The 27,920-nt window shown below is 41.7% G+C and overlaps 1 protein-coding gene across 7 annotated transcripts; it reads left to right on the top strand.

The window, feature by feature from the left end:
• Positions 1-83: 83 nt before the first annotated feature.
• Positions 84-27,847, top strand: tle2a (TLE family member 2, transcriptional corepressor a). 7 transcript variants are annotated; one of them, XM_056758467.1, is made up of 20 exons: positions 84-675; positions 7,409-7,560; positions 16,304-16,367; positions 17,330-17,374; positions 19,806-19,868; positions 20,356-20,460; positions 21,288-21,501; positions 22,295-22,311; positions 22,651-22,746; positions 22,957-23,001; positions 23,105-23,266; positions 23,631-23,757; positions 24,282-24,487; positions 24,579-24,652; positions 24,757-25,006; positions 25,159-25,406; positions 25,497-25,644; positions 26,142-26,292; positions 26,380-26,456; positions 27,074-27,847. In XM_056758467.1, exons 1-20 carry the CDS (start codon positions 652-654, stop codon positions 27,179-27,181), a joined length of 2,376 nt encoding a protein of 791 aa, XP_056614445.1. In that variant the 5' UTR covers positions 84-651; the 3' UTR covers positions 27,182-27,847. The 7 variants fall into 7 exon arrangements, with proteins under 7 accessions (XP_056614445.1, XP_056614441.1, XP_056614442.1 ...); XM_056758463.1 differs by having other exon boundaries at positions 21,288-21,500; positions 22,249-22,311; XM_056758464.1 differs by having other exon boundaries at positions 21,294-21,500; positions 22,249-22,311.
• Positions 27,848-27,920: the final 73 nt, after the last annotated feature.

Here is a 27,920-nt window from a genome sequence, read left to right on the forward strand (position 1 = left end):
CGCCATATAACAACTAATATAATCTTTATTTATTGATTGTGTTTTGGACACGTACGCACACAAATGCGTCACTAACTCGTGTGTCCTATGGATCCCTTTTCCCAGCGCAGCCTTAAAAAGAGCGTAACATGAGAGTTTAACTCTTTGCTGGTTACCGCAAGCCAAACCCCGTCTCCGTTCACAAGGGGGGGCATGCGTTTCTCTTAAAGAAAACAACCCGCATGTCCCATTGAAAAACAGCTGAGGACCCGAAAGGAAGGAGCGGATGAAGAGAGAGTGGGGTTGCGCGAGGAGCAGACAAAAGAAGCTGAGGGTGGCGTCCTGGGAGCACGATAGCTCGCCGTCCACTTCGTGATTGTTTCCATCAGTAAAACGCATCGAGGGCGGGGGAGCAACGAAGGCCGAGCGCTTGCGTTCCGATATTTCGAGGCGCGTCGTATTGAGGGACTCGAGACAGGACTGGGCGCATCTTATATTGCGCGATAAAGCAGAACAAAGGGAGTCTTGGACGAGGAATAAGCGAGCCGAGCGTGGCGCCGCTGAAACAGGGCCAAATGTTCTTCTGAGAGCCGCATTAGGCGCAAACTCTCCCGAAACAACATTTACACAACACCGGAGGAGACCCGAACGGCGAGAAACGCGTTATTCACAATGTTTCCCCAGAATCGACCCCAGGTGAGTTGCTTTGGTACTCCACAGATGAGCGTAGGCTCGGTACGCAATGCGTTTTAAGGTGGTTTACGTTAAAACAAGCTTGTTTACACCCTTTGTCTCATCGTTTTGGGGAAACGTTCACATGGATTGGAAAACTGGAGTTGGAAGTGGCCGAGCGCATGATGTGATATCATAACCAAGCCACGCTTGGTTATTGGTTATTACTTGTGTATTTTTTTTAAGATTCTCTGCGTAATCGATGAATTAATGCAGTAAATAAAAGGGATTACACAAATCGACACTTGATATATCAATGGGCGTGCAGTTGGAATACGTTTCTTTTGGATAAGTTTTCCCAGCACTTATTCACAGTATAATATTGTCCTTGTTGTGGACCCTCTTTTAGCTTGAGCATCTCTCTGCATAATAGCTGTTTTCATCAAATTGGGTAACTTGCTATGCATTTGATTGTATTGTTTGGTGTCGAGTTTCTTTATTTTGCGTGTTATAGCCTTTTCATCATTCACTCATTTGTTTGTGACATTTAGTTTGCATTGCAGGATCAAACTTTCAATGACACTGGCTATAGTTGTATTTGATAATTTAGATCTGTTAGTTTGCTTTACAGTCCACTGCGATTACATTTTTGTCCTCGAGCTTTCCTCAAGTCAACTTTGGCCTTGAGTGTGACCTCGGTTATCACTCAATTCATTAAAACGTGATCAAACTGTGTTAAAACGGTTCAAACTTTGTGTTGATTTCCTGAGATTTCCCTACAGTCATCACACGCCCCTCCCCCAGCACCCCCAACCTTCACTAAGAATGCTTTGACATTCATTTCCTAAGGGATGGAAATTAGACTCCACCGGGGTGTGCAATTTCATGATCGGAAGGAGGTGCACGATACATAGGTGAAGTATTTAGGGTTTCGCCCCTTTTAGCTGTTCTCTACACCGACCAGGTTGGTTGATTTCGTAGTGGTCTTTAGATTGAGTAATTGGTCCAGACCCTGTCCGCAGGAGACAGCTTGGGCAGATCTAGGGGCTTTTCCTCGCCCTGAACAGCCAAAACCATTGAGAGCCGGTTGGGCTGTGGACTTGTCTCGTCCACGACTTTCAAAGCTGGTTAAAGACAACCCATACAGGTTGTCGTAATAAGTGAAGATACCTTAATTACAGTAAGAGTTTTAAAGCTTGTCGATATTGCCTATACATTCTTGTTTAGTTTTTTTTGTTGGGGGTAATTTTGTACCATTATGTAATACCATGCGAAAGTGGTACTTGGTGGCAAACTTAAAGTACAAGTTAAATCGAGATTTATTATGGCTTGAGCTTTTAATGTATTAATACGGAACCAACCCACAGATTCCTCAATGCGTGACAAGGTTACCATCTACGATGGTTTAAAATGAGCAACTTGATACAAAACCTTTTTTATGATCATCTGTTTATGACTTCAGTAAAAAACAACATTTTTCCTCTTTACTATGACCATTTTCATGCTAATTAGTCAGCGCATCAGTTTTTTTCAAGTGCTTTTAACGCAGAATGGAGAGTAAGTGGTTGTTGTGCACAGTTTGATGTTCAGCTAAGAGGGAGAAAATACCAACATTTGATGTGGGTAAGAAGGGGCTTGTTCTTATTTGAGACCACAATGTTTAACCAGATGTGGCAGATTTTCGGGAAAAAAATATATATTATGCTGCATAACACTTGAATTCAACATTGAAAATCTGTATGGCCCAGTTGAAGCACTGGACATTTCCTACAGCTTACCTAACACCAGACGACCCTAAATCTGGCTTCTGGAAGGATCTGGTACAGTTAGGTCCATTATCCTTCCTATGTGAGGTATTTGTCAGTATTCCTCCTCAATGAGCTTCCTATGCCCCTAACCTTCTGCTTCCTAGGGAATCCAAGTGAAGTCAGGGCAAGGCCTATTCCAGCCATGGCACATGACTTGGCACCCTCAGCTGTAAACAGAAGCATTCTGGGCCAGGTTTACAAAAGTCACTAAAAGAAAGTGTGGAATTTCCAAAAACAGAAAGAACAAACCGGCCGCGGGTTACCTCATAAAGAAGCACCTAGAGCAATTACCACAGCTGACAAGCCACCATCGCGGAGCCGCTAATGTATCCTGACAGCGGGGAAATTTGAATAACGAGCTTGCGGAGAGGGAAGAGAAAAGATGTGTGATGTTAATGAAACAGGTGCCTGGCACCATACTACTCCCCCCCCCTTCCCCCGCACACAAGTAAGGGATTACTGGGGCATTCCTTAAAGCTTCATTCTGCTGGAGAATACGAAATCAATGAAACAAGGCAGCCTAGGTCAGATTCCCGGGGAGGTTCTCTAAAATGTAAATGTTCGGCGGTTGTTGACACTGTAATTGAGGTATATTTTTATATACATTGCCTGAACTCTAACATCACTGCAGAAGGCATCAATTGGTTCCTTGGAAAAATGTGTACACCTAAAAACAGGTTATTCTTCAATATGCAGAATGCAGAAAATTCCATTGGATTTATTTTAGTTCCACTTTCCAAAGCTGGATGTTAATGATAGTGTTTCATTTTTTTATAACATAATATAAATTGTGAGTTTGAAGGTCCTCGAAGGCATCAATTGGCGTCGTCATATGGCGCAAATACGTTTTATTGTGTTTTCTCGGTGCGTTATAAGTTGCCCATGCATGTTTTAGACTCATAAAATTGCAAAAATGAAAGTGTCGTAACTAAAGATGCATTCTATCTGAAAGTGGAAGTTCACCCAGACCTGCCTGAAATGCTTCGTGTAACCACACCCCCAGAAATCTACGTCAGTTCGTTTTATGATTTGACTAAGCCCGCCCAAATTTATACGCAAATAAATGGGCGTACTGTTTGTCAGTACAATTGCTTTGAAACCTCATGTTCCAAATATGCTAAGAGGTATGGGTTGGCGATCTAGAAAAAAATTCAAATCACGATTTTATCCCGGTTCTTCTTCAAGTTGGTTTTAAGACTATTTTGCAAAAAATTACAGAGCTACAATACATGCAAACTATGTCCCCATATAAAAATATACTCTTTACCAAGTTAATAGTTTATGCAAGTGCAAGACCATAAATCAGCTGTTAGCAAAAAACTTAACATTTTGAATTTTGTTTTGCATCTTGTTACGGCACTCAGAGTAAAGCTGTGGAATGGCCGTGGAGGAAAAATATTTGCGGCTGGGTATTTCGTAAGTGGATCTTCGACTTTGAGCAGTCTTTTAAAGCCCAAATTTTCCACAGTCTTTATGAGAATCATGTCGGTGGCCGGGTAAAATGCGACCGTGTCAGTTACATCTTTCCAGCGCTTGCTCGTTCTGTCATACGGAGTTCCTCTCTCAAATCCTTCTTTTTCTAAAGTCGTTTGTTTAAGCCTTGTAGTTTCCGGATGCTTGCTCATAACTGATTTACTCGCGTGGGATCCCTTTATAATTTGACTGTCCGCATACTCTTTCGGGTGCTTTCATTTGAGGTGGTTAAAAAGGTTTGTTGTGTTGCCACCCGACGTGCGAATCTTATCGTTGCCACATTTGCAAAGAACTGTTGTTTGGGCCGTGTCAGTTGGGGAAACCCCAAACCATTTCAATATTAATGATGTAGAATTTTTTTAGGGGCCAAATCCTGTGTGTTTCCCTTCATCGTCACTGACCGCTTCACTTAATCTTAATGAATTCACAAGCAACGTATACGAGCTTGTTAACATGGCGCAATCTATTGCAAGGATGTTGACGAATTCAATAGAACCGCAACGGATATAACATGTCTTGCACTACATAGGACGATTTAACTATTATTCCGAAAAAGTGGATTGTGCAGTCATTTTAATCGTTCGCAATCAAATATCGTCATATCGCACACCCCTACTAAGAGGCGTTACGTTTCCATCACACGCTTGCGGTATTCGACCAATCACTACGCACTGGTTAACTGGCCAATCTTGGCACACGTCGCTTTTCACACCATTTTTTAAATCCATGCGTTTCAGAGAGGCGGGGCAAAGGGGTGATACAAAACATGAAAGGTATGTGGAGAATACAGTGTTTTTGCATCTTAAGTCGTGTAAACACATTGCGTTGCATCTAAAATAAACGAAAATATTTGTTTTAGCCATGTCATATGATCCCTTTAAAAGACTTTTATACTGCTGCATAATGATCTCGGCAAAGACAAAGAAAGTTTGGAGAATTCCAAATCCGGCTTTGTAGCCATTTTCTGGGAGTGGAAACACAAGTGTGTGGTCAGTTGTTTTCAAGTGATGTGTGTGTTAAAAGAGTAACAGCTTGATCAAAGGTTAGGCCACTGTGTGGACAGCTTTTGGGATTTGGGCATCATGGCTGGCCACAGCTTTTCACAGACTTCGTAGCAGTTCTAAAATATAGGCCATGTGGGAGTCATGTATGTCTCGGCCTCTGACAAACTAGAAAAGCTGTGGTTTGGACAAACCAACGGGCATAGAATCAGGAATTCTGTTTGTATGATTGGCTGTGGTGTTTACCATTGTCTTGTTTTTTGTCTTAGTAAGTGGGTGAGCAGCAGTATTTGGGAGATCATTATTGTTTGATGTAATGAAACCTGTAATTAGAGAAAAAGTAAATAAACATTGCATGAACACTTTCAATTTGGACATCCCTATGATTCATGCGTACTGGTCTTTTTATACAACTATTAAAGCTATAATTTCCAAAAGTCTCCTACTTTTAACCCCGTCTCTTCCCTAACAAGTATCACGTGAGGGCTTATTTTGTATTTCAAGTCTGAAAGGACTTTCTTGTTTGAGCCATGACCTTGGCACAATCAGGGAGGTTTAATTGGTTTTATCGACTCAGGTGTTCTGTGGTTTGTTGAAATACAGATCACTGTCGCCCACAATGCTGATGATGCCCTAACAAAGCCGTGTCAGGTTAAAATCTTCTTTCTAAACCGTTGAGGTCAAGTGGTCTTTTTGTTGTGGCCACTGTCGAAAAACAGCACAGAGGATTTGCAAGGTGATTTAACCATAGAGGCAGGTTATAAGTGCATTGAATCAAAATGGCTGCTATATTAAAGTTAGACACAGAGCCACAATAATGGCCTCTATGAGGTGGTGAAACAACAGTTTTCAAAACCAGAATGTCTGATTAATAAACTTTGAGCCTTTTGAGAAGCAAGTGTGACCGGCTCTTTGCTCTTTGAGCAAAGGCCTGCTTTCTTTGTCATTCCCCTTTTTTACCTTCCTCCGGAAGTCTCTTTGCACCTGTACGCAAAATTCAGTAAACAGAGTTGAATATCAGAGTGAGAGGCTGGGTGGGGTAGCGAGAGCGGAGATAAAGAGGATGAAGGGAATAGAGCCAAGTGTCATTCCCCCTTCCTCCCGCCCCCCCCTCTTCAAATGGCCTTCCTCCTCTTGTTCTCCAGACCCTTTTCTTTGGCCTGTGAGGAGTAATTGTGGTGTGTGTGCTCCCTGCTAGGATGGAACTGTGAGAGTCTGGTGATCTGGACAGCAAATTGAAATGCAGGGCTGGAGAGAAGAGCTCGTTAGAGACACTAACAATGCATCGTGTCTCCCGTGAGCGAAGTCCGAGGGGCTCCTTTCCCCCGTGTAGTTCGCTCCAACCCCCCTTTACACAGGGTGACCCCTTTACACACGGACACCCCCACCCCCAGTAGATACTTCGAGCTACATCTGTCCCCATTCATCCAAGACAAGCTTTAAGCTTAAATTGTCCATATACCTATTTACTCAATAACTCGTTGAGTTCAAGGCGGTTCCCATGTTGATGCAGGTCACACACGCTCATTACATCTGGAGACACTTAGCCAACAGTAAATGCCACTACCGCCAAAACCAAATGCTCCGTGCTAATTGAAGTAATGGGGCTTTATACACTACAGTTTCACATTTGATCAATCATATCGCTTTTAGCGTTTCCTGTCAACCGCTTGTTGAAAGAGGAGATTCTAATGAGAAGTGCCACAACCCCTGCAAGGTGCAGTCGCGAGGAAGAGGACCTTCGTCAGCTGAGGTGCTTAGAGACAGATAGATGGACCGACAGCCCCTACTGTATGTTGCGTAGGCTTTTGTCTGCCTGTCCGTCTGCATTACCCTGAGGCCAAGCTCCTAATTGCTGGAGCCGGTAAGATTCTGTTGGCTTCCCTAATGGGGTCCCCTCTCTCGTGCCCTCCTCTAATCCATGCACACTTTTAAAAAAAATGTCGAAATTCCAGCAGTGAGCATGGTCCTTACCCTAAACCACCCTCCTGTCTTTAGGACACCCACAACCAAAGTGAATTGACATGCATCTGTCTGAAATGTTTTATCCCTATACAATGGAAGCCCTATGTCATGGAACCACCCCAACCCCCATCCTCTCTCATTCTTTCATTGCTTTCTCTCTCATTCTGGGGAGCTTGTCTTTCATCGGTGTCCTTCATTTGCGCTATAGGCACAGCACTCTCTATCTTGCACAGGGAGATGCCGCTCTGTGCAACGTGCTTCTCAAATCATGTTTGCAATAAATGATTTTCATCAGTTCTTGGAATTGTCTGATTTTTGCAGAATGCATTACTTGGCAATTTTGTGCACATGTTCATTTCTAGTGTCGAAATTGTGATCAGCCCCAGGTTCTTGCATCAGGACTGACAGCCTTTTGCAGTTGCCAGAAATTGTTTGAAGTGTTCCTTAGATTTTTGGTTTTGTGCATTTAAGAAATGCCCAGACGTTAACCCTGCTTTCTTTTCTTTGCAGGCACCTCTGCAACCTCCCCCTGGGTCATCAGCTTCGGCCGCAGCCGCGGCCGCTGCGGCATCAGGGTCAAACCAACCCCTAAAACTCACCTACCCCGAGACCCTGGACCGTATAAAGGAGGAGTTCCAGTTCCTACAGACCCAGTATCATAGGTACGACCCTTTTGGCAAAGCATACACTCACTGAGATTTAAGATGTCCAATGTCAATATTATCCATCCAGATTTTTTTTCTACGTTTGTTATTCAGTTGACCCATGGGAGGACCTCTTGCAGAATTCCTGGTGTAATGTATTTGTAGGACGAAGGGTTAAAATGTCATGTGTTTATAACCTAGTCAGAGCCCTGGTGGAACAACCAGGTCTTGGTAGCTGTTTTTGTAGGTTACCAATTCGTTACTATTAGAACATTTTGATAGTTTCAGCTGAATTTTTCATACGAGACATTGTGGAATATTTTGTAGTTATCATTGGAATCGCCATGCTACAGTTTTGTAATGAGAGGACCAATTCATTTTCAGAATATGTTCTTGCATACACATGCACCTTTGATTCAGTGGGTTTGTGTTTGATGTGCATTCTGAGGCTCAGGAATGTGGCCTGACCAGGCATGACACGCATGTGATTTTTGTATTTTTTGGGTAGGTGCTGGCATCTACACCAGTAAGTCTGTGCCCCCTCAGCACACCCGCGCACCCCTCCTTATTCCTGGCATGCCTTCACACGGCTCCAGCTTTGATTCCTCACGCCAGAATCTGAAAATCCGCAGAGTCCCCACATTCCTATTGTTAGGTCTTTTCTGTTCCAGCCTTCAGAGTTCAGTTAAATAAGCTCGAAAATCCTCTGTATAAACAGGGTACATCCCTTCTGATGGCTGCTGGATTTAAGCATCTGCCTGTAGAGTCATGGCTCAAAATTTTCCCTGAAACCAACAGCTTTGCAGTTATGTGTACATTTCCAGATACATTTAAAAGATCATGCAAATGGTCTTTGAGTAATGTGTTAGGATTTGTTCAGTCAATCTTAGTTTAAGCGGTTAGCTGGTGCATTAAGATCAAGATTAATGCAGAGGGTCAAGTACCTGAACACCTGTTATCAAATTAGTACAAGAGCCATATCCCAGTTTTGGATGCACTGTCATTACCATTAACACTAAACATACGTTCAAACTTTGCACTAGATGTGTTCAGCTATATGTGCAGTTCTTGAGGAATGTGTAATCCAATCATTATTTGGTGTAGAATAAGCAGTGACTGTTTCAATGTCAACCTGGAAGTTTGTTCTTGGGTATTTAAAATTGGCATTTCAGTGATTTTTAGTCTGAATTGAACATAATTGTAGACAATTTCATATATACTTTCCTGATACACGGGAAGCTTCTTCAGTGTTAGAGCAGCAGAAAGAAGCAAAGGAAGTTGTGTAATTGATTCTTTATCCGTGTATGATGGGAACTGTATATTGGATGTATAGGCCTGCAACTTTCTAAAACTGGCCGTTAAATGTAATTTCTGGCAACATTTTTCACTGTATCGACAGTATTCAAATCATACAACCTATGATCAATACTACTTAGCTTCCGCATACATTTTTAATTGATGTGCCGAACTTGGATTATCTGGGCTCCAAGTAAACCCAGTGTCCCACCGCCATCAATATATACACAGTTGCATCATAAATGCGATCATTCTGAAATGATAAATGCATCGTTCAAATTGGACTCTCAAGGTTTGTTAGTGCAATAAATGATTTTTACAGCTTGGCTGTTATGTTTCGCAAGCATTGTGATTTGTCCCTCAATGCCACTTTGTGTGGCCCTGCACAAAGCAAATGAGATTTGAGATATCAAACTTTAGGTCAGTGAACCAGATTACAATTGGCCTTCTTGTAGTCCTTGAGATAAGACATTTCCCACAAACATGCTCTTGCCGCAGGACCGTTACGGGTAGAAGATGGCAGCCACACGCAGGGTGTATCAGACAGGCACAGACAGCTCTTTGCAATAGGTGGTGTGGCTTAGATTGAAATTTTATTTCTGGTAATTTGTGTCTGGAGGCTGATTGGTGTTGGATTAAAGGATGGGAAAGAGATTTGGCAAGATGAGCTGGGGCGAGGTGTGTTTGGGTGGCGGCTCTTGTGCTACGTGAGAAACACACTTAGGCCGAGGTCAAGTTACAGCGCAAGGTCCAGCAGGAAATACGAACCGTGCAGGAACTGTATAACAAAGAATCGCATATGGCGTTAGCATGCCGATTCGCTAACTGCATCCATGTTTTGATCATATCCTGCGTGTGTTTGCCAACGTGTGTTTGGGTTTGGGGTTTTCTGTGTAAAGCCTCTAATCAGCACAAAGAAGGTCTTTAGACCGGAGGTTTTCATTACAGTAGATCTTGCTTTGCCCAGCCCTTTCCAATCCGTTCCACACAAGCTAACATACCTTGCAAATGTCCTCTGGCTTTTTAGTGGCTCAGACAAACAGCCTACAGGCTGCCACACGCACACAAACAACTGTACCAGAAGCCATTATACCGTCTTTTCGCCTACACGTAGCAGACTTTTTAGTGGATTTTAGGCATCTTTATGATGAATTCTGGGGTTAGTGGTTTATGCCTACTGTGGTGGATACATGTCTCTGTATGTGTGTGGCCCGGCATTCCCCTGCAGAGTGTGTGTGTATATAAGCGCATGTGTTTGTGGTAGGTGGTTATGATTGGTAATTGCGCTTTAATGTGGGTGTGTGTCTGACAGGAGTTTTTGTCGGGAATGTTGAGTTATGTGTGTGATTTAGAAGTATATTGTATTTTTGGTTACTGTAGGTATGTCATAGTTTGCCGCCTTATACTATGTCCTGGAAGAATGTTCTGTTTTTGATGCACAAAAGTGTGTACATTTTGGTTTGTGTGTATGTACTTGGAAAGAAGGGACTGTTGTTGCTTCGATGCACATCTAAATAGTTTTAAGGGGTCATATGACAAGGCTAAAACAAATTTTTTCGTTTGTTTTAGATTTATTGCAGTGTGTATACACCATTTAAGGTTAAAAAAGGCTGTATTTCTACATACCGTGCATGTTTGTTTGCCCCGCCTCTAGGCCTACACGATTAATCGTATTTAACCAAAATCTCAATTTGAAGGGGTGCGATGTTCAAGTTGCGATTATTTTGATTAAGGGCTTTATATATGATAAGATGCACCTACGTAGTATTTGACAATTTTACGTTTAACCAATAGGGGTCATTTTAACACTGCATATGCTATTGAATTAGCAAAGAACGTCATTTGGAAAAGATGAGCGCTAGCGGAGCAGCAGTTTTTCGCAACAGCAGCAGACATTTACATTTACATTTACAGGCAGACGACTCGGTACCTAAAAGAAAAAGCAACGGTTATGTTTGGAATTATTTTGTTTTTTCGACATTCTGATGTTCTTCAAAAGCAAGTGCTTTGTAAAACATGCCGAAAGTCTGTGTCGACCTCACGAGGCAACACTACCAATCTCTATCAACACCTGCAGAGGTATCACAGACTATTCTATGATGAATGCATGGCCAAAAAGTCCACAGATGTACCCACTTCGTCGCAACAACCACCACAACTGACATCCAAGCAAACTTCAATTGCTCACACGTTTGAAAGTAGCACACCCTACGACAAATCTTCACGAAGGTACTGCGTCATACATAACTGTAATGGTTTACAGTGGGTTTGGGATCTTAAAAGTTTAAGGTTTTGTTTATACTTGTCAATTTAACTATTTAAGATACTGTTGTTATTCTCTTAATTTGTCATGACATTTTTCCTTGACACCTTTATTTAAAAAAAAATTGCAACAGTGTTTAAGTGGTTTTAAATAAACAGTGGCATAATGTTAAAATAGTTTGTGATTATGCTTGGTCTTTCTATGATGCATGCTGTTAAAACCAACACAACAAACCTAGGTCTTTTTTAAAATAGTAGTCAATTGCATTTTAAAATCGCAATTTTGGTCAGAAAAATCGCAATTAGATTTTTTTCCTTCAAATCGTTCAGCCCTGCTCTGAATCACGCAGATTTTTTACAAAGCTCATCGGTCTGAAAAGCGAGGTGTGCTATGATTGGCCAGTTAATCAGTGCGTACTGATTGGTCGAATACCGCAAGCGTGTGACGGAAATGTAACGCCTCTTACCATATTTGGAACATCAGGTTGCAAAGCAATTGTACTGACAGGTATGCCTACCTTACCACTTACTTACACATTATGGCGGTCTTAATCAAGTCATACCACGAACTGATGTAGATTTGTGTGGGTGTGGTTACATGAGGCGTTTCAGGCAGGTCTGGGTGAGCATTCGCTTTAAGATGGAATGCATCTTTTGTTGCATGTCTACTACATGCATGGGCAACTAATAACACACCAAAGACCCAGAAAAACACGTATTAGTGCCATATGACCCCTTTAAAGGGCAATGTTGAGATTTTGGCGGCATCTACAGTGAAGTTGTAAAGTGCAATCACCTGCTCACCCCACCCTCCCTTTCGGAGCGCCACGGTGGCTGACTCGGAACAAAGATTTCGTCCCGTTTTCGTTTCTTTGCCGAATAAGATAATATATTAGATCAGCTTGTCTCTTACTGTAGAAACAACATGGGGAATATCATGTGAGGGGACCCACGGTGTAAGTACATAGAAATAGCTCATTCTAAGGTTATAAAAACGTGACGCTTTATTATGTAAATGTTATGTATTCACTGTAGACATAGTTATTTAAATTATATTGCATTTCTTTCAATAGATCCTGTTTAATTTAACACACAACACTACATTTTTTCGGTCATGTGACCATGCTAATCATTGCATATTGCTTACGCATTCTCTTTCAAAATATAATACACCAGCATGTACTGCGCAGTAAGCAGTATGCTTGCATTTTCATTCTGAACACATGCCACAAATGCAAATTTGCTGTAAAGGCAAAATCTTCATCAATCCTTTCACAGGCAGTAATGGGGTTTAATTTAGCTCTGAACTGGACTATTTCACTAAGTAATCACTGCGTGTGTGCGCGCTTTAAGCAGAGAGATGAAAAGGCACTGAGAGAACACAGAAGGCACAAGGGCTTTTACTAATGAGGCGCAGGCATGGCAAATGAAGACGAGATCTGCGAGGAAGTGTCTTCACTTCCTCTAATTGGACTGATGCTCCTCGGCGTCAGAAAGAATATATGCTTTTCGGTCAAGTTTTTCATTCAGGCTCTTCACTTTGAGACGTCGTTACCAATTCACTCGGTGTTGTGTGAGATGATTAAAAGTGCAGTTAGCGTGTGTACATATTGAAGTGCTGGAGCTTCGCTGACGGAACTGTCGTAACGCAGACGGCCCGCTGATTTCTTGCACGTTCTTCGGCTGATGGTCCTCTGTTCTGTCAGAGAAAGACTTATTCCTTCCCACAGGCTTCACATTTGTAGCTATCTTTTTGATGTGCAAAATAACATGTTATGTGGTCACACAAATACTATATAACATTGAGAAACTACACAAAGATGCATTCGAATAACCTTTATTGTGTCAAGAAATACTGTGGTAGCTATTGTTTTCACTACAATACAACAGCAACTACTCTTAAACAAATATTGATAACTTGGTGTAGAAAATATAGCATATTACTATTAGTAATCTTCAAGTTCCCCAGCATTAAGAATTCAATATCATCTCCTTAACCACAATAAAGCATTTTTGTAAGTATATTTCGCATATTGTGATGGTTTGCCGGGAACAAACGTTTGTCAAATGTGACGGGGTAAGAGACACGCCACACACACACACAAGATGGCAGTTCAAACAACCCCAGCGGGGAATTTATTAGACGGCTTACTTTCACGCGGCCAACATCAATATATCGGGGTGCTTGCTCTTTAAAAACTCGCCAGTCCGTGCTCGTGTTGGGGTGCCTTCTCTCTGTCTCCCTCGCTGTTCCTCCACTCTTGTGCTCTGGGGGTCAATAAGGCACAGCAGTGGGTGCGGCCAGATACGGGACCTAGAGTACTGGGAGCACGCGGCTTTTATGCCGGGCCGTTTCCCAGGCGACGCTGATCTCCGATCTGTGCCTCACCACACAAATAAATATATTTTATTATTTACAGTGAAGGTTGAAATGTAAGCTAGTTTCAAGTACAAAGTTTATTTGTCATTACATTGATGTACATTGAAATGCTTGACATACAATATAAATCGATATGCACAAAGTAATGATAAAGCTACAGCAATATACAACAATGTAATACTAATATAAAATAAAGTTAAAATGGAAAAAAGATCAAGTGAAACAATTTCAGGGAAAAGAGTATAAGGCATATGCCTACTGATTTATAATATATACACATATTTTTACCATAATATTAACAATCATTTAAAGTAATGAAGAAAAGCATATAAAGCATTATCATATTCTGAATGAATATCACATTTTTATTAACGCACAGCTCTGTCTTTTAAGTGTGAATAATAATTGAGTTCATATTTCCAGTCTCTCTTTCAATGTTAGTCCATGGGATTTTTTATAAATTTTCTCCGCCAGGTGAAATGTGAAGTCAAGTGACTAAGAAGAGCATTAGCATACCTCTCATCTACAAGCCGCACAATTTGAGGGTCCGTTCATTTTCGTACCGCTGGTTGTATTCTTTGGATTTGAGATTTGTTCTAAATTCCTAACACCAAATATATGAAACAATCATGTTGCTAACTAATGAATGTGAGAAGCTTTGTGACTGTGTGTCATTTCTTGGTGACAGGTAACAAGGTAACCGCTTAAGACAGGAACTATTGTAATGTCCAGTCACTGCTGTTTATTGCATGTCACCCACCGGTGGTGTGCCTGTTTTTAACAGATCTGACCTTTTAAAGCTTAATTCCCCATTAGCCTTGATTTACCTCTATATATCCACTCCAGCCTCGAGGCACACTGAACTCCACGTGCCCTTTCACACGAGAGACTGCAGAATATAAAAGATTGCATTTAAACGCGTTAACTATGTAAATGTAAGCCAGAAAACAGCCCCAGCATCTTTATTTGACGAGCTAGACAATCAGTGGAGCCGTCTCGCTGTTTTCTCCAAATTTCTTTAGGATTTTGCACAAGGGAGCAATGTCTTCGCCGCATCACATAATTGAGGCCAACCCGTTCGGGCGGGAGGGGAAATAAATAAGCGCCGACAGACTCGGCGAAAAGCGCACAGATAGATTTGTCAGTTCTCGGAAACCTTTCGATGGGGGGGTGACTTTTGCAGAGAGGCAATTCCAGCGTAATAAATTCTGCTGTGGGAATGAATTTAATCCTCCCTGGCTCCCTCTCTCACTTCCCTCAACCCCCCCACGCCCATCATCTTTTTTACCCACCCTTCCGTGCTCTTCCTCTCTTGCGGTGATAAATGAGTCAATTATCGACGGCTGTGCGCAGTCAGTGAAGGAGAGCGGATGTGCCGTTATTACCTGTTGCGGCGCAGTAATGTCGCGGTATTAATCATATTCTAATTTTCCCAGGCCCTCCCGCTTGCACGCATAAATCTGACGCCTGCAAACAAGTCAGTGTGTCTGAAGTTTTGAAATACAGCCAGAAGATGAAAGAGAGAGTGTGTTTGAACTATATAGAGCTGATCTTAGAGCTAGTGGATAGATACAGCCTTGGCTTGTGGGATCTGTGTCTTGTCTTTCAATATAAGCTTGTCTGTTTCATCTTTATATATAGAGGAGGCCATGTATATTTATACCTAGCGTTTCTAGCGTCTGTATATGTTTGGCTTTGTGTTATGTTGTGGTAACTTTTTGAGCATCAGAGCCAGATCTCTGGAGACTGAAAAGACAAGATCAAGCTGATATAGTTTATGTCTGTCAGCATGATGACTTGGTGTCTTCTGCGATGCATAAAATCAGAAAAACAAACATAATTGAAACCGGAAAAAGTTTTGCTCTTGATTTATGCTATAGTGGTAAACAGAGGGTCCTGCGTACATGCACCCGCATACAACTATTTAATGGGTCATTTTCACATAAAAATTATGGAAATAAAGATTATAATTATAAAACATACAATTCTGCAACTCAAAGAATGCTCATGATAAACTTAATTCACTGCTTTGTGCAAGGGACAGATCGCAATTATGTATTTTATATCATTTTCTTCTGAAATTCTCATTGCTGGTCCCGATTTGAGTTCATTATATTGTTATTTAAACAAAGTAAAATTATAACATTTTGAGAGAAAAAAAGGATGTTTTCCACATTTAAAAAAATTCACATCTACAATTTTCTTTAAAAATATAATTAATTGAGTCTTGTTTTGTAGGATAAATGAAGACTTGCTTAGGCATCATTTTAAAACACTTTTTTGTAAAATAAAATTTAAACATGTTAAAATATCAGTAAACGTTTTAAAAATGAATGCTTTTAATACTTTACCTTTTTGTATGAATGGGGGTGTTTTCAAGAAAATCAAGTTTGACATATTCAAACCAAGATTTCATGAGAATCACCCTTATATTTGATTCATCCAGTTGTGAGTTCTTAGTCCTGGATATATCGAATAAAGTTTGCTCCAGTGTGCATTTAAATTCATGTTATTCATAATATTTGTCAGACAAAAGTAAAGCGTCAGGATCTAGTTACTCCTAAACCTCTATGGGAACCTTGAGTTTTCATCTGAATAATTTGCACTCCAAAAAATAGAAAGTAATTAAAGAGTCTTGTTCTAATAAAATTGTCAAACTATCGTTTGAGTCATTCACCACAAATGATATGAACCATTCCTCTGAGAAATAGTTATTGCATTCATTCAAACTGGCATGACACAAATATAACCTGATACAGCATGTCTGAGTTGAATCGAAGCGATCCAACAAAAACGCTCTCTCTTTTTCTCTCTCGCTCACAGTCTGAAGATGGAGTGTGAAAAGCTGGCCACAGAGAAGACCGAAATACAGAGACATTATGTCATGGTAAGACAAACACACACCAACTTTTTTTTGCATCGGATGCTGCACACATCCAAACATCAAATATCTTCCTCAATCAGAAGTTCTTCAAACGATTCGCCCATCACGGATGAGTCTGTGCCCTAGTGCCCACAGATATGGCTGCTATGTGTGCCTGGCATGCCATTTGCTCTTGGCAGACGGCTTAACCCTTTTTCTCTGGCCGTTTTCCCTCTCTCTTTTTTTTCTTGGCTCATAATTTTTTTAGTGTGGGAGTCACCTAGCAACGCCGTGGGCTCTTGGCAGAGCTTGTGAATACAACAGGCAGCTGTCAAGATGGCTTCTTTTATTGCCAGGGTCTTTCTATCCCTCTGTCTCTTTCTTTCTCTTTTGCCCCTTTTATCTGCCTTCCTCTTTCCTTTTACTTGATTATTTTACTTTCAAACGAGATCTTATTTTTTAGCATCCGACTGGGTTAAAGGGACAGCTCATCCCCAAATTACACGGTATATAAACCTCTATGCGGCTATTTTAACAAGCAGCACAATCTTGTTACAAAAAATATTATGCAGCTCTTTCTATACAGCAACCGTTCGTAAACAGCTGTCCAACTTTGACAAAGTGGTCCAAGTGACTCCAGGGCTATATTTTAGACAGATTCAAGTTTTTTTTGAGGAACAGACTATGCAATCCAGCCCACACAGAGAATATTTAGGAACTACACCTACAAACAGCAATGCCATGTTGATGTCAAGGATGCCAATGTGTTAAAGCTGCAATCTGTAACTTCAATGTTAAATAATAAAATATTTTGCTACTCCATAGAAAATTACCTATAGAGTGACTTATGATGTTCTGTTTTGTGACTTTGAAATGATTTCTGAGCTTAACCATTAAAAACAGACTTCACTGTTCAATGCCTTACTTAATGCATTTACCGCAGTATCATTTTTATTATATATTTATGATCTCTTTTTATTTTTCAGTACTACGAAATGTCATACGGCCTCAACATAGAAATGCACAAACAGGTAAGATGGCTGCCCGCCAGGAATTACACCATATTAAAATGCGACAACTGTTTTACTTTTTAACACATTTTCTTTTCAGCTGACCTCTCCCATCTTTTCTTCAAACAACCATCTGTTATAATGAACCGTTTTTATAATCCAATTCCTGATGAATGTCTCGAGATCCGTTCAATCGTCCTTTGTGTTGTCACATAATATTTCCAATGTGGATCGGCCTATTCTTGTTTATGGAAATGTTATTTCATGTCTGATTTAGACCCGATCCTAAAAGCTTAAATAATCTGTTCTGGTTTGTGAGTTTGTTTATTAGTTTTTATCTTATCTTGGGTAGAGGTTTGTGGAGCTCATCGTTGAAATTCAATTACTCTATTCAATTAGAGATCTGCGACGAGTTTTTGACAGTTTCGTCAAAATCCTCTTGGGTCTGGCCCGTGGCACTCGTTTTAAAATGAATCCGCAAACAAACGAATTAGATCAACAAATATTGGGTCTGCGGCACACACGTCCACCTCACTCTCTCTCTTACGCACACACACAGTTGTCTAAAGTGGCTGGCTATGACTTTCTTGCTCTCCGTCCTCATAAATTGTGTCTGCCACTGCATCTGCATTTCTCTCTGTTTTCTCTCTCTCTCTTGTGCAGATGTCAGGTCAGTCTAAATTAGGTCAGCGCTCTCCGGGCGTCTGTTCTCTCCCTACGTTTCAATTGCACTTCTTTTTTGCCATGCTCCACAAATTCTCTTCTCCTAATGTACCCCCCTCCTTCTGCATCTCCCATCACTCTGTAATTTTCTTAACTGTGCCTTTCTTCTCTCCCCTCTCTCTCTCATTTTCTTTCTCTCGTGCTCTCTCCTTCTCACCCTCCCATTTTTCCAGCCTCCCCCACTCTCTCCTCTGAAGATGTCATTTTGTAGTTGCCGTTCTCTAACAAGAAATCATTGTGCTTCCCTGGGGAGGGCTGTGATGGATGGATATGGGGGGGCAGGGGTGGGAATGAGGAGGGGGGCAATTTCTCTTCTCTGGAGGGTTGGGGGGGTGTTCACACAGGCAGTAATTCACTTAAGGGACATTTTGTGGCATACGACCATGCGTGCCGGCGTTACTCCGTTATTCTACCTGCCGGCAAAACAAACAACACCGGGATGTATGTGTGCATACCATTAGCTGGGGGAGCTCTTGTTTGGGTAGCTGGTAAATGATTGCAATGGTCCAGAAATAGATTGCTTGTGGTTGGCAACCCAACTAAGACTGCAGATGAGCTCAATGGAGCAAGACCACTGACCTCCAGAAAGGGAGCTCACAGAGGGAGGCGGCACTCCTCTCGGATGGTGCGAGGCAGCAGATGCCGGGCATGAATATTTTAGGCACTCCCTTCCTCACTGCGCAACAATTAGCATGAGCCAGATGTGGAGGAATGAAATATTTACAAGTTTTGTTTGCGTGTGTGGAGGTAGCAGGTTACACTTTTGCATCTTGTTTGGATCTTCAAATTTCAGAATTGTATTTAAAGTCACTACAAAAATTATAACAATTTGTATGTTTAGTCTCGGCTTTAGTCAGCGTGTGCACAGATGCGTTTACATTTATGCATTTGGCAGACGCTTTTATCCAAAGCCACTTATGTTACATTATCCTGTACATTTATTTCTAAGTATGTGCAATCCCCTGGGATCGATCCCACAACCTTGGTGTTGTTGGCGCCATGCTCTTACCACGGAGCTACAGGGAAGCTGTAGATGCAAACTGCAGGAAAAAATGCTGACAGAAACACCTGCAGCAATCTGATTGGCTGGCTTCCAAGAGTCCGTTTTATAAGGATAGTTCACCCACCAATAAAAATTCTGTCCTTTATTCACCCTCATGTTGTTAAAAATCTATACATGATTCTTTCGTCTGTGGAACACAAAAGAATATATGTTGTGACCATACAAAGGAAGTCAATGGGTGATGGCTTTGGTGATGGTTACAAGTCTGCTTGAGTAAGAGTTAGAGATGCACCGATATATCGGCCGATAACCAGTATCGGTTGATACAAGTACTTTTTCATACTATAAGCCATTAGCCGATGATCAGGGCTGATATATCCATAAAAAGACGAAAGGAAAATGCAATGAATTTGTGCTCTGTATAAAAAAAATGTTAAGAAACATCACCAGTTTGATGTTCCGTATTGATATTCATCATATTAATTAATAACATGACGAAAGTTAATCTGTATCTGGAGATATCACACTGAAGAACTGGCTATCGGTATGGGTGGAGAAACGTAGCATCGTGCATCTCTAATAAGAGTAGTTAGATTAGTTTTACTTTAGTTTAGTAGATAAGTATTGTGTTTCAACAAAACAACAATCTGAAAAGAAAAAGTGATTGACACATTTCCTGCTTGCTTTTTCAATCGTTTCCCTCATTCTCCCTTCATATATCTACAGACGGAGATCGCCAAACGGTTGAACGTGATTTGCGCCCAGCTCATTCCATTCCTGTCACAGGAGGTGAGACGAGACCGGCACACACAGACACACACGTTAGTCCCACAGCTACACATTGTGAGACTCGCACATGCCACGTTGCGTTCAGACAGCGTGATTGATGTAATTCTCTCATTTATGCCCACACACAAACGCTGTATCGCTCTCTTTGTTTCAGTCACTCTCTCGCTCACACAACTTTCTCTCGTATTTCCTCACGTTCTCTCATTCGGATGCCGCTGGGAAGCTTATTGTTATTCTTGTAAACCCACTTCCACAAAACTGTTACAGTTTGCCCATAGCTTTTCCTGACTGATAAAACACAACTTCCCCTCTTGTTTTAAGGGTATTTATATAAATGTTTTATGTGTGCGGCTAATGTACACCGCAGAAAATGCAAAACCCTGAATGCAAAGCACCAAGACACAGTAGGGTGGCCATCTGCCTTGTTTCATTGGTTGCTGTTTGTTTATCATTGACGGTCATTTTTTTCCCTCTTCAACCGCCACAGCACCAGCAGCAGGTGGTCCAGGCCATGGAGCGCGCCAAACAGGTGACTATGGGGGAGTTGAATGCGTCGATAGGGGTACGTGGACTCCCCCCTCTGCCTCCCACAGTGTGTACTTCCATCTTTTCATCCCTATTATTTGATTTTACACTTTACTCTTGAGTTTTCATTGCCATTTTGGGGAGAAGGTGTTTGGTTCAGAAATTTGAAAGTTGTGAATCACAGAGTTGAATTGAAAACTAGAATTGATGCGATTTGATTTAATAGAAGCAAACATGTCAAAACATTTTGCTTGTGGCAAAGCTGTTTGAAATTTGGTCATTCCTACCCAGTTAACACAATCACAGTGTGGAGCCGTACCAAATAACTTTCCTGTAACGTAACCGTGATTCCCATAATCGTTGTGATGACAACATTGAACGTTGTGGGAACGTGATGATTACGTCCTAAGACTCACCTGGAGTTTTCATATCTGATTTGCCCTGATTTTATTTCATGTCTTCATTTCTCTCATTGATCACTGGCCTAGTTTACTTGAGTTCATTTGATTTGATTTTGAACTTTTTCTCAGTAGCGAATGTGGCAGCATTGCTTTAAAGCGAGTCAGGGCTCTCTCACTATCAGAACGCTGGGAACGGGTCATGAATGCATTCCCTTTGTAACGGCCTATCTGGGCTGTGGTGCAGATCCAAGTCTTAACTGTGTTGTTTGTTTCTCTCTCTCTCTCTCTCTCTCTCTCTCTCTCTCTCTCTCTCTCTCTCTCTCTCTCTCTCTCTATCTCTCTCTCCCCCTTACCCCCTCATGCTCTTTTTTCATTTCCTCTGGCTATCTGTTTCTCTGCCGCACTCCAATCTGCGTCTCTCTTTTATCTCTTCCTCACCCTTCATCTTTTCTCTGTGATCCCTCCATCCACCTCTTCCTCTCCTTCCCTCCAGCAACAGCTGCAAGCCCATCATCTTTCCCAGCATGCAGCTCAAGGCCTACCCATGGGCCCTCATCCATCCGGTCTGTCTCACCCAGGTCTGGCTCTGGGGGGCGGCTCTGGGCTTCTGGCCCTTTCCGGGGCACTTGGGGCCCAGCTGGCCGCCAAAGACGAGAGAGCCCACCTTGAGGCCGTGGCGGCGGCCGCCGCAGCTGAACATCACAGAGGTACAACAAATAAAATCATACTGAAATTACGAACCATTCACGAACTGGAAATCCCCTATTTCTATCGACCAATCAGATTTTAGCGTTTGGGTTAAGAACCAACCAATCGTGCATGTATCACTTATGACTGATCGTACGGGGGGTTACAAACTTAATAATTGCTCATTCGTAGGGTTACAATACTTAAGTATTAATCTAATGTAGTATTAGTCTATCCAGGGTTGCCAGGTCCACAGGTTTTCAACATAATTACGCTACTTTAGAATGTTTCTGTGGGATTAAGGTATGAACATATCATTCCCTTTGATTTTAAGTTATATATGAAAACAAAGTGATTTATGATTATTGCAATGGTTATGTTCCAGTAGAAATTGTGTGTAATCCATAAAAGTTGGTGTATTGCCATATTTTGGGTTTTGATATTTAGGCTGGGGACATTGATCTATTTTTTATTTGCAACTAGCAATTGGCTGGTTTTGTTCTGCAGATCTGGCAAACCTGGTGTAATTATTGCTGCTGGTTTGTGGTTGTGGAACAAGTTAAAGGAGCTTTTTCTGAACCTGGTGGACAATAGCACCGTTCCAATATTTTTCAGACATTGGACTAATCTTATTTTTTGCCAAAATATCTGCTAGCTTGCATAGTGAAACATCAAAGATAGAAATATAGATATGTAAATATAGACATGTGTTTTTATTTATTGTATTTGTATGTCATAATCACGCTGTTTGTTTTTTGGTTTGTTTTGACTGGCAACGGGGACGTTTTCCTGCCCTTCCCATGTTCCCCTCAGACCGTGAACCTGGACCAGTGAGTATCTGTCCATCTATCCATTTCCTCTTTTCTCTCTCTCTCTCTCTCTCTCTCTCTCTCTCTCTCTCTCTCTCTCTCTCTCTCTCTCTCTCTCTCTCTCTCTCTCTCTCTCTCTCTCTGTCTCTCTCTCTCTCTGCATCTCTGCCTCTTTCTCTCGGTGCGGACTGCCATGCATTAGGCAACTCCATTGCCTGTGGGTCCAGCAGTTATGGAGCTGATTTGATTTATCCCTCGTCTCCTACATCGTTATCTCTTTCTTCTCTCCGTCTCTCACTCCACTGTTTTCCCTTTCACCCTCTCCCACTCTAATTTTTTCATATCTCTTTTCTTTCCCAGAGTTCGCTCTCAAATGGAGACAAAGGCAGGCCTTCAGACTACCTCAGCAATGGAAAAAAGAGGAAAGCAGATGAAAAGGAGTTTATGACGGACTATGTAGGTTGAAGAATAAATGTATTTAATGTTATCTTTTATTATTGCTCACTTAGATATATTTTTGAATGCAACGTTTACTATAAATGAAACCCACAGCATTTATCGTCTTCATTGATCGATCTAATGAAGTAAATGAGGACATTTATTTTTGGCCAGGCTGTTCCTTTCACCCCATAAAGAGAATGTTTACCTCCAAGTTTTTTCTTTCAGGGAAGCGACGCAGAGAAAAGCGACGATAATTTGGTTGTTGACGAGGTCAGTTTGTTTTACACACAAAGTCGAAACAAGGCCTGCCATTGGAGCGTGCCATTTTTTTCCCTAATTAATCCATCCTGTTGTGTTTATTTTGTACCCTTAGGATCCTTCTTCTCCACGGAGCGTGCAGTCTTATTCCTCCAGAGAGAACGGATTAGATAAACTCCCCCCTTCCCGTAAGGAGCCTCTGCCTCAGGCCAGCCCGACCTCGCTGGCTTCCTCCAGCAGCGCCGCCTCCCCCTCACGCAGCAAGGAGCCTCCACCGGTACATTGGATACACACACAAACGTGCATGTGATACGAATGCATCTCATTTAACAAACAACTTCTGCACCCTCCCCTTGAAAACAAGACCTTGTACACACATGTGTGCTTCTCAAGGGCATTTCCCCGGCCGCTGGCTTCATTCCCCTCCTGCAGCGATGTAGCTTGTACACACACACATGCACACTTTGTTCTGCAGTTAAGCATATCCACCCTCTTGATTTGCCGCCAGTCACTTAAAAAACCCACGTACAGACATTTCTAGCTTGCAACCGCTGCACCTTTTTCCTCATTTTCTAGGTTTTCATTGACTGGATACTTTTTCTTGAATAATTAATGTGTAAATGTGTGGTCTAACCTTTCAGAGAGAGAAGTCCAGCACGCCGGGGATGAAGCCCGGCACGCCCATGTCGCAGGAGTCATCCACTCCAGGCCCCAGTGTACCGCCTCAGTTTCGCCCCGTTCCTGGGAAAGCAGGGGTCGACCCCCTTGGTGAGATCAATATCTAATAATATCCAAGTCTTAAATTGACTGAGGAACCAAGGTTGATGTCTTTATTAAAAGGGGTTTTGTTGACTCGGCCAGCAGAGGGCAGTAGTGGTCTTCTTGTGAGTGTGGCAATGAAACAAGTGCTTAATGTTTAATGAAAACTGTGCAGTGAACATTTGTAATATTTTTCCATAAAAATAGTTTAATAAAAAAATATAAGATGGCAAGTCATCTGGAGATAGAAAATAAAAAATTATGAAATGTGCATTATGAATCCCAAAAACATCCATTCAAAATTTCAGGTTAAAATCTTTACTTTTTTTATAAATGTAATGTTTATTTATTATTTCAATGATTTATTTACATTTTATACTTGCATTTATTATTAAAGTAGACGCCTTCATTCAAAAATGTGAATGTGTTCATTCAAAAAGCAACAACACATTTGTTTATTTTAAAATGCAGTTTATTGTGACTGCTCAATTCTGAAAAAAAAATCTAACTTTGTCTGTTTTTTACATCTTTAGCATTAGGTCTGAGGAATCCTTTGGCGGTGCAAGGTGCGTACCCCCCTGGTGCATTCGGCCTGCCTCCCCCGGGGGTTAACGGGGAGTTGGCGGGAGCCGCCGCATACGGCGCGGGTCTCCACCTCGTCTCTCCTCAGATGAACGGCTCTGCCGCAGCTGCCGCTGCTGCTGCTGCAGCCGCTGCTGGATACGGACGCTCGCCTGTGGTATGAAACATGCAGAACATCAACTTTAAGTTACCTGTGCATCCAAAAAGTTCTATTTATGATTCATCTAATTGTGTCTTTGCTTTCCAAGGTGGGCTATGAGTCTCCTCATATGAGAGTACCCGGGTTACCCGCTAGCCTCCAGTCTGCAGCTTCCGGTAAACCGTAAGTATCTTGTCTGTCACACTTTGTCTTAGTTGGTTTAAAACCTTTTGGTTTGGGGTTTCTCCATGTGTGTCAATGTACTGTTTGTTCTTACGCCCCCTCAGCGCTTACTCGTTCCACGTGAGTGCGGATGGTCAGATGCAGCCCGTGCCCTTCCCTCCTGATGCCCTCCTCGGTTCGGGTATCCCACGGCACGCTCGTCAGATCCACACCCTCAGTCATGGAGAGGTGGTGTGCGCGGTCACCATTAGCACCTCCACACGTCACGTCTACACCGGTGGGAAAGGCTGCGTCAAAGTGTGGGACATCAGCCAACCGGGCAGCAAGAGTCCCATGGCCCAACTCGACTGTTTGGTGAGTGTAAATATAAACAGGTGCAATAATTAAAGTGTAATGAATCAATGATCCTCATCACAATTCAATTTATTTGATTTTAATGGCAGAGTAAAAATGTAAACGAGAGAGAGGTTGACGTCTATTAATATTTTGCCTTCTAATCCAATCAGAATAGAGACAACTATATTCGCTCATGTAAGCTCCTCCCAGATGGGCGCACCTTGATAGTTGGTGGCGAAGCCAGTACGCTATCAATCTGGGACTTGGCCACGCCCACTCCACGCATCAAAGCCGAATTAACATCCTCGGCTCCTGCGTGTTACGCTCTGGCCATCAGTCCAGACAACAAGGTCTGTTTCTCCTGCTGCAGTGATGGAAACATCGTGGTGTGGGACCTGCACAACCAAACGCTTGTCAGGTATCTAAACACGCTGAACTTTACTCTGTTCTTCAATGTGCTTGAATATGAAGAACTTCAGATGTGATGGTCTTGTATTTTCATCCATAGGCAATTCCAGGGCCACACAGATGGAGCCAGTTGTATCGACATCTCCAACGATGGCACCAAACTGTGGACGGGAGGTCTGGACAACACAGTGCGCTGCTGGGACCTGAGAGAGGGACGGCAGCTCCAGCAGCATGACTTCACCTCACAGGTACAGACATTTGGGGAATGGATAGATGTCGATAGTCAATATTTTCACTTGTTTTTAAAGGCTCTTGAAGGCTCTGAACAGCAGAATGGAGAGGAAAAGAGATCAAAGTGACTTGCTGTTGAATGTTTGTCATTGCCAGATGCAATGGTTTGAAAATGGAATCACCTGAGACAGGGGTTTTCAACCGGGGGTCCGTGGTGGAGCTGCAAGGGGTCTACTAACTACGGCTTACTCACAGGCAACTTTTGTTAAAAATGTAAAGCATGGGTACAGAAATATTACAACCAATGATCTATTAGAGCTGTGTGGACTCTTTGAAGCTTCCTTTGCCATGAAAAAAACGGCTGCTCTTTGGGCAAAAGGGGGATTCTGCCGAATGAAGTGTCCACTCGGTGTATATCATGCACAGTGAAATTTTTATGGGCTTAAAGTACTTGGCCTCTATTTTCAGTATGACATAATGTCAATATTTCATGAGTTAACTTGTGTGCACACAGATCTTCTCTCTGGGTTACTGTCCTACGGGAGAGTGGCTTGCGGTGGGGATGGAGAGCAGCAATGTTGAAGTGCTGCACGTGTCCAAACCAGACAAATACCAGCTGCACCTTCACGAGAGCTGCGTTCTCTCGCTCAAGTTTGCCTACTGCGGTACGACAGATTTTACGACTTTTTTCTACTTTTCACAAAGCGCTATGTCTGTTTTATATGGGACTTATTTGTTTTTCAATATCGCAGGTAAATGGTTTGTAAGCACAGGCAAAGATAATCTACTGAATGCATGGCGAACCCCGTATGGATCAAGCATATTCCAGGTATGTCTGTTCTGATGACAGTCTGGTCTGTTGTATCCTGTTTATTTCAAGCAACGTTGTTAAAGTTTTTTTAAACCAGAGACGCACAGATATATCGGCCAATAATCGGTCGATTAAAAGCAATTTTTCACACAGTTTAAAAACAGCCAATGATCAGGGCTGATATATCCTGTCAATCAAAAGTGGACATGAAAATGTGCTCTGTATGTAGAAAATGATAAGAAACATCAGCAGTTTGATATTCAATATAAATAGTCATTATATGAATTAATAACATTCAGGAAGTTAGGGAATATTCATTTAATCTTCATTTAATAAGCCTAAATATTATGTGAAAACCTTAAACTAACGGAAAAGTGGAAATGTTGATTCCTCAGTCTGAAATAAGTTCATATCAACTCAAATTATAACCTAAAACTGAAATGAAAAATATACAGCAATATAAAAAAACTCAAAAAGCACAAAAAAACGAAATATGCCAAAAAACAGTCTAATTCAAGTACTAATAAAACTCCAACAAACTATGATATAACTATAATAGCTCTCATTTCTGAATAAATGTGGCAAATACTGATCCAGGATCCAAGAATTCTAATACATGTTGTTTTTGTCTCTAGTCTAAGGAATCGTCCTCCGTTCTCAGCTGTGACATTTCTCCTGATGATCAGTTCATCGTCACTGGCTCAGGAGATAAGAAGGCTACTGTGTATGAAGTCATCTACTAAACTGAATGTGTTCGACGTTCATAAAGAATAACTGATTGGAAGGAGGAGACCAGATTCCTCATTATTTTGCCTCTGATGGACACTGACTTAAATATGGACTTCAGGACGGCCGTACTCTTCGTTCGAATGCCGCTAGAAATGACCCCCCGGTCAGACTGCGGTTTTTCCTGACCTTGTTTTTTTAATGCTGTGAGAAAGCTGGTAGTCTAGCTCCGAGGACATGGAATTTCTCCAAAGACCTGCTCTTTATCTTCTTGTTCTTTCTTTTTTAAAAACAAGATAAAACCTCCGTAGTGAATATAATAGTTAAAGAAATCTTATTTTTTTAGCCTTTGGAATTTTCACAGAAATGGACGATTTATGGAGCCGCGGCGTGTGAGTGAGTTATGACGGGACCTAAAGGAACGGCCTACGATGACTATTGCTCATGTTTCTAAACGCTCACTTCATCTTGACTGTGTTATGATTGTATGAATGATGTATAAGATGATGGGCTTTATGATGTTGAACAACAAGGATTTTAGTGTTTCATTGACTTCAGGGAAATGGCTGTAACGACGCTCAGTTAATCACACAAATACTGTATGTTGGAGCATGTTGAAATTTATTTGACTGTTCGGTCGCAAACTTGGTATGTATGAACTGTAAATAAAGCTGTTTAAAAGCCAGAAACATTGTGTTCATTTATATCATTGTGTAATATCTAACTTGCGTTGAGCTTCAAGGTATCCTGCAAAAT

Source organism: Triplophysa dalaica, chromosome 10 (assembly GCF_015846415.1).
Source record: "Triplophysa dalaica isolate WHDGS20190420 chromosome 10, ASM1584641v1, whole genome shotgun sequence".
NCBI lineage: Eukaryota > Metazoa > Chordata > Actinopteri > Cypriniformes > Nemacheilidae > Triplophysa > Triplophysa dalaica.

Bases quoted from the DNA above. Each gene is read 5' to 3' on its own strand.
- tle2a (XM_056758463.1), top strand. From the start codon at position 652: ATGTTTCCCCAGAATCGACCCCAG. The intron at 16,368-17,329 runs GTAAGACAAACA...TTTATTTTTCAG, and splicing joins TACAGAGACATTATGTCATG to TACTACGAAATGTCATACGG. The intron at 22,312-22,650 runs GTGAGTATCTGT...TTTCTTTCCCAG, and splicing joins CAGACCGTGAACCTGGACCA to AGTTCGCTCTCAAATGGAGA.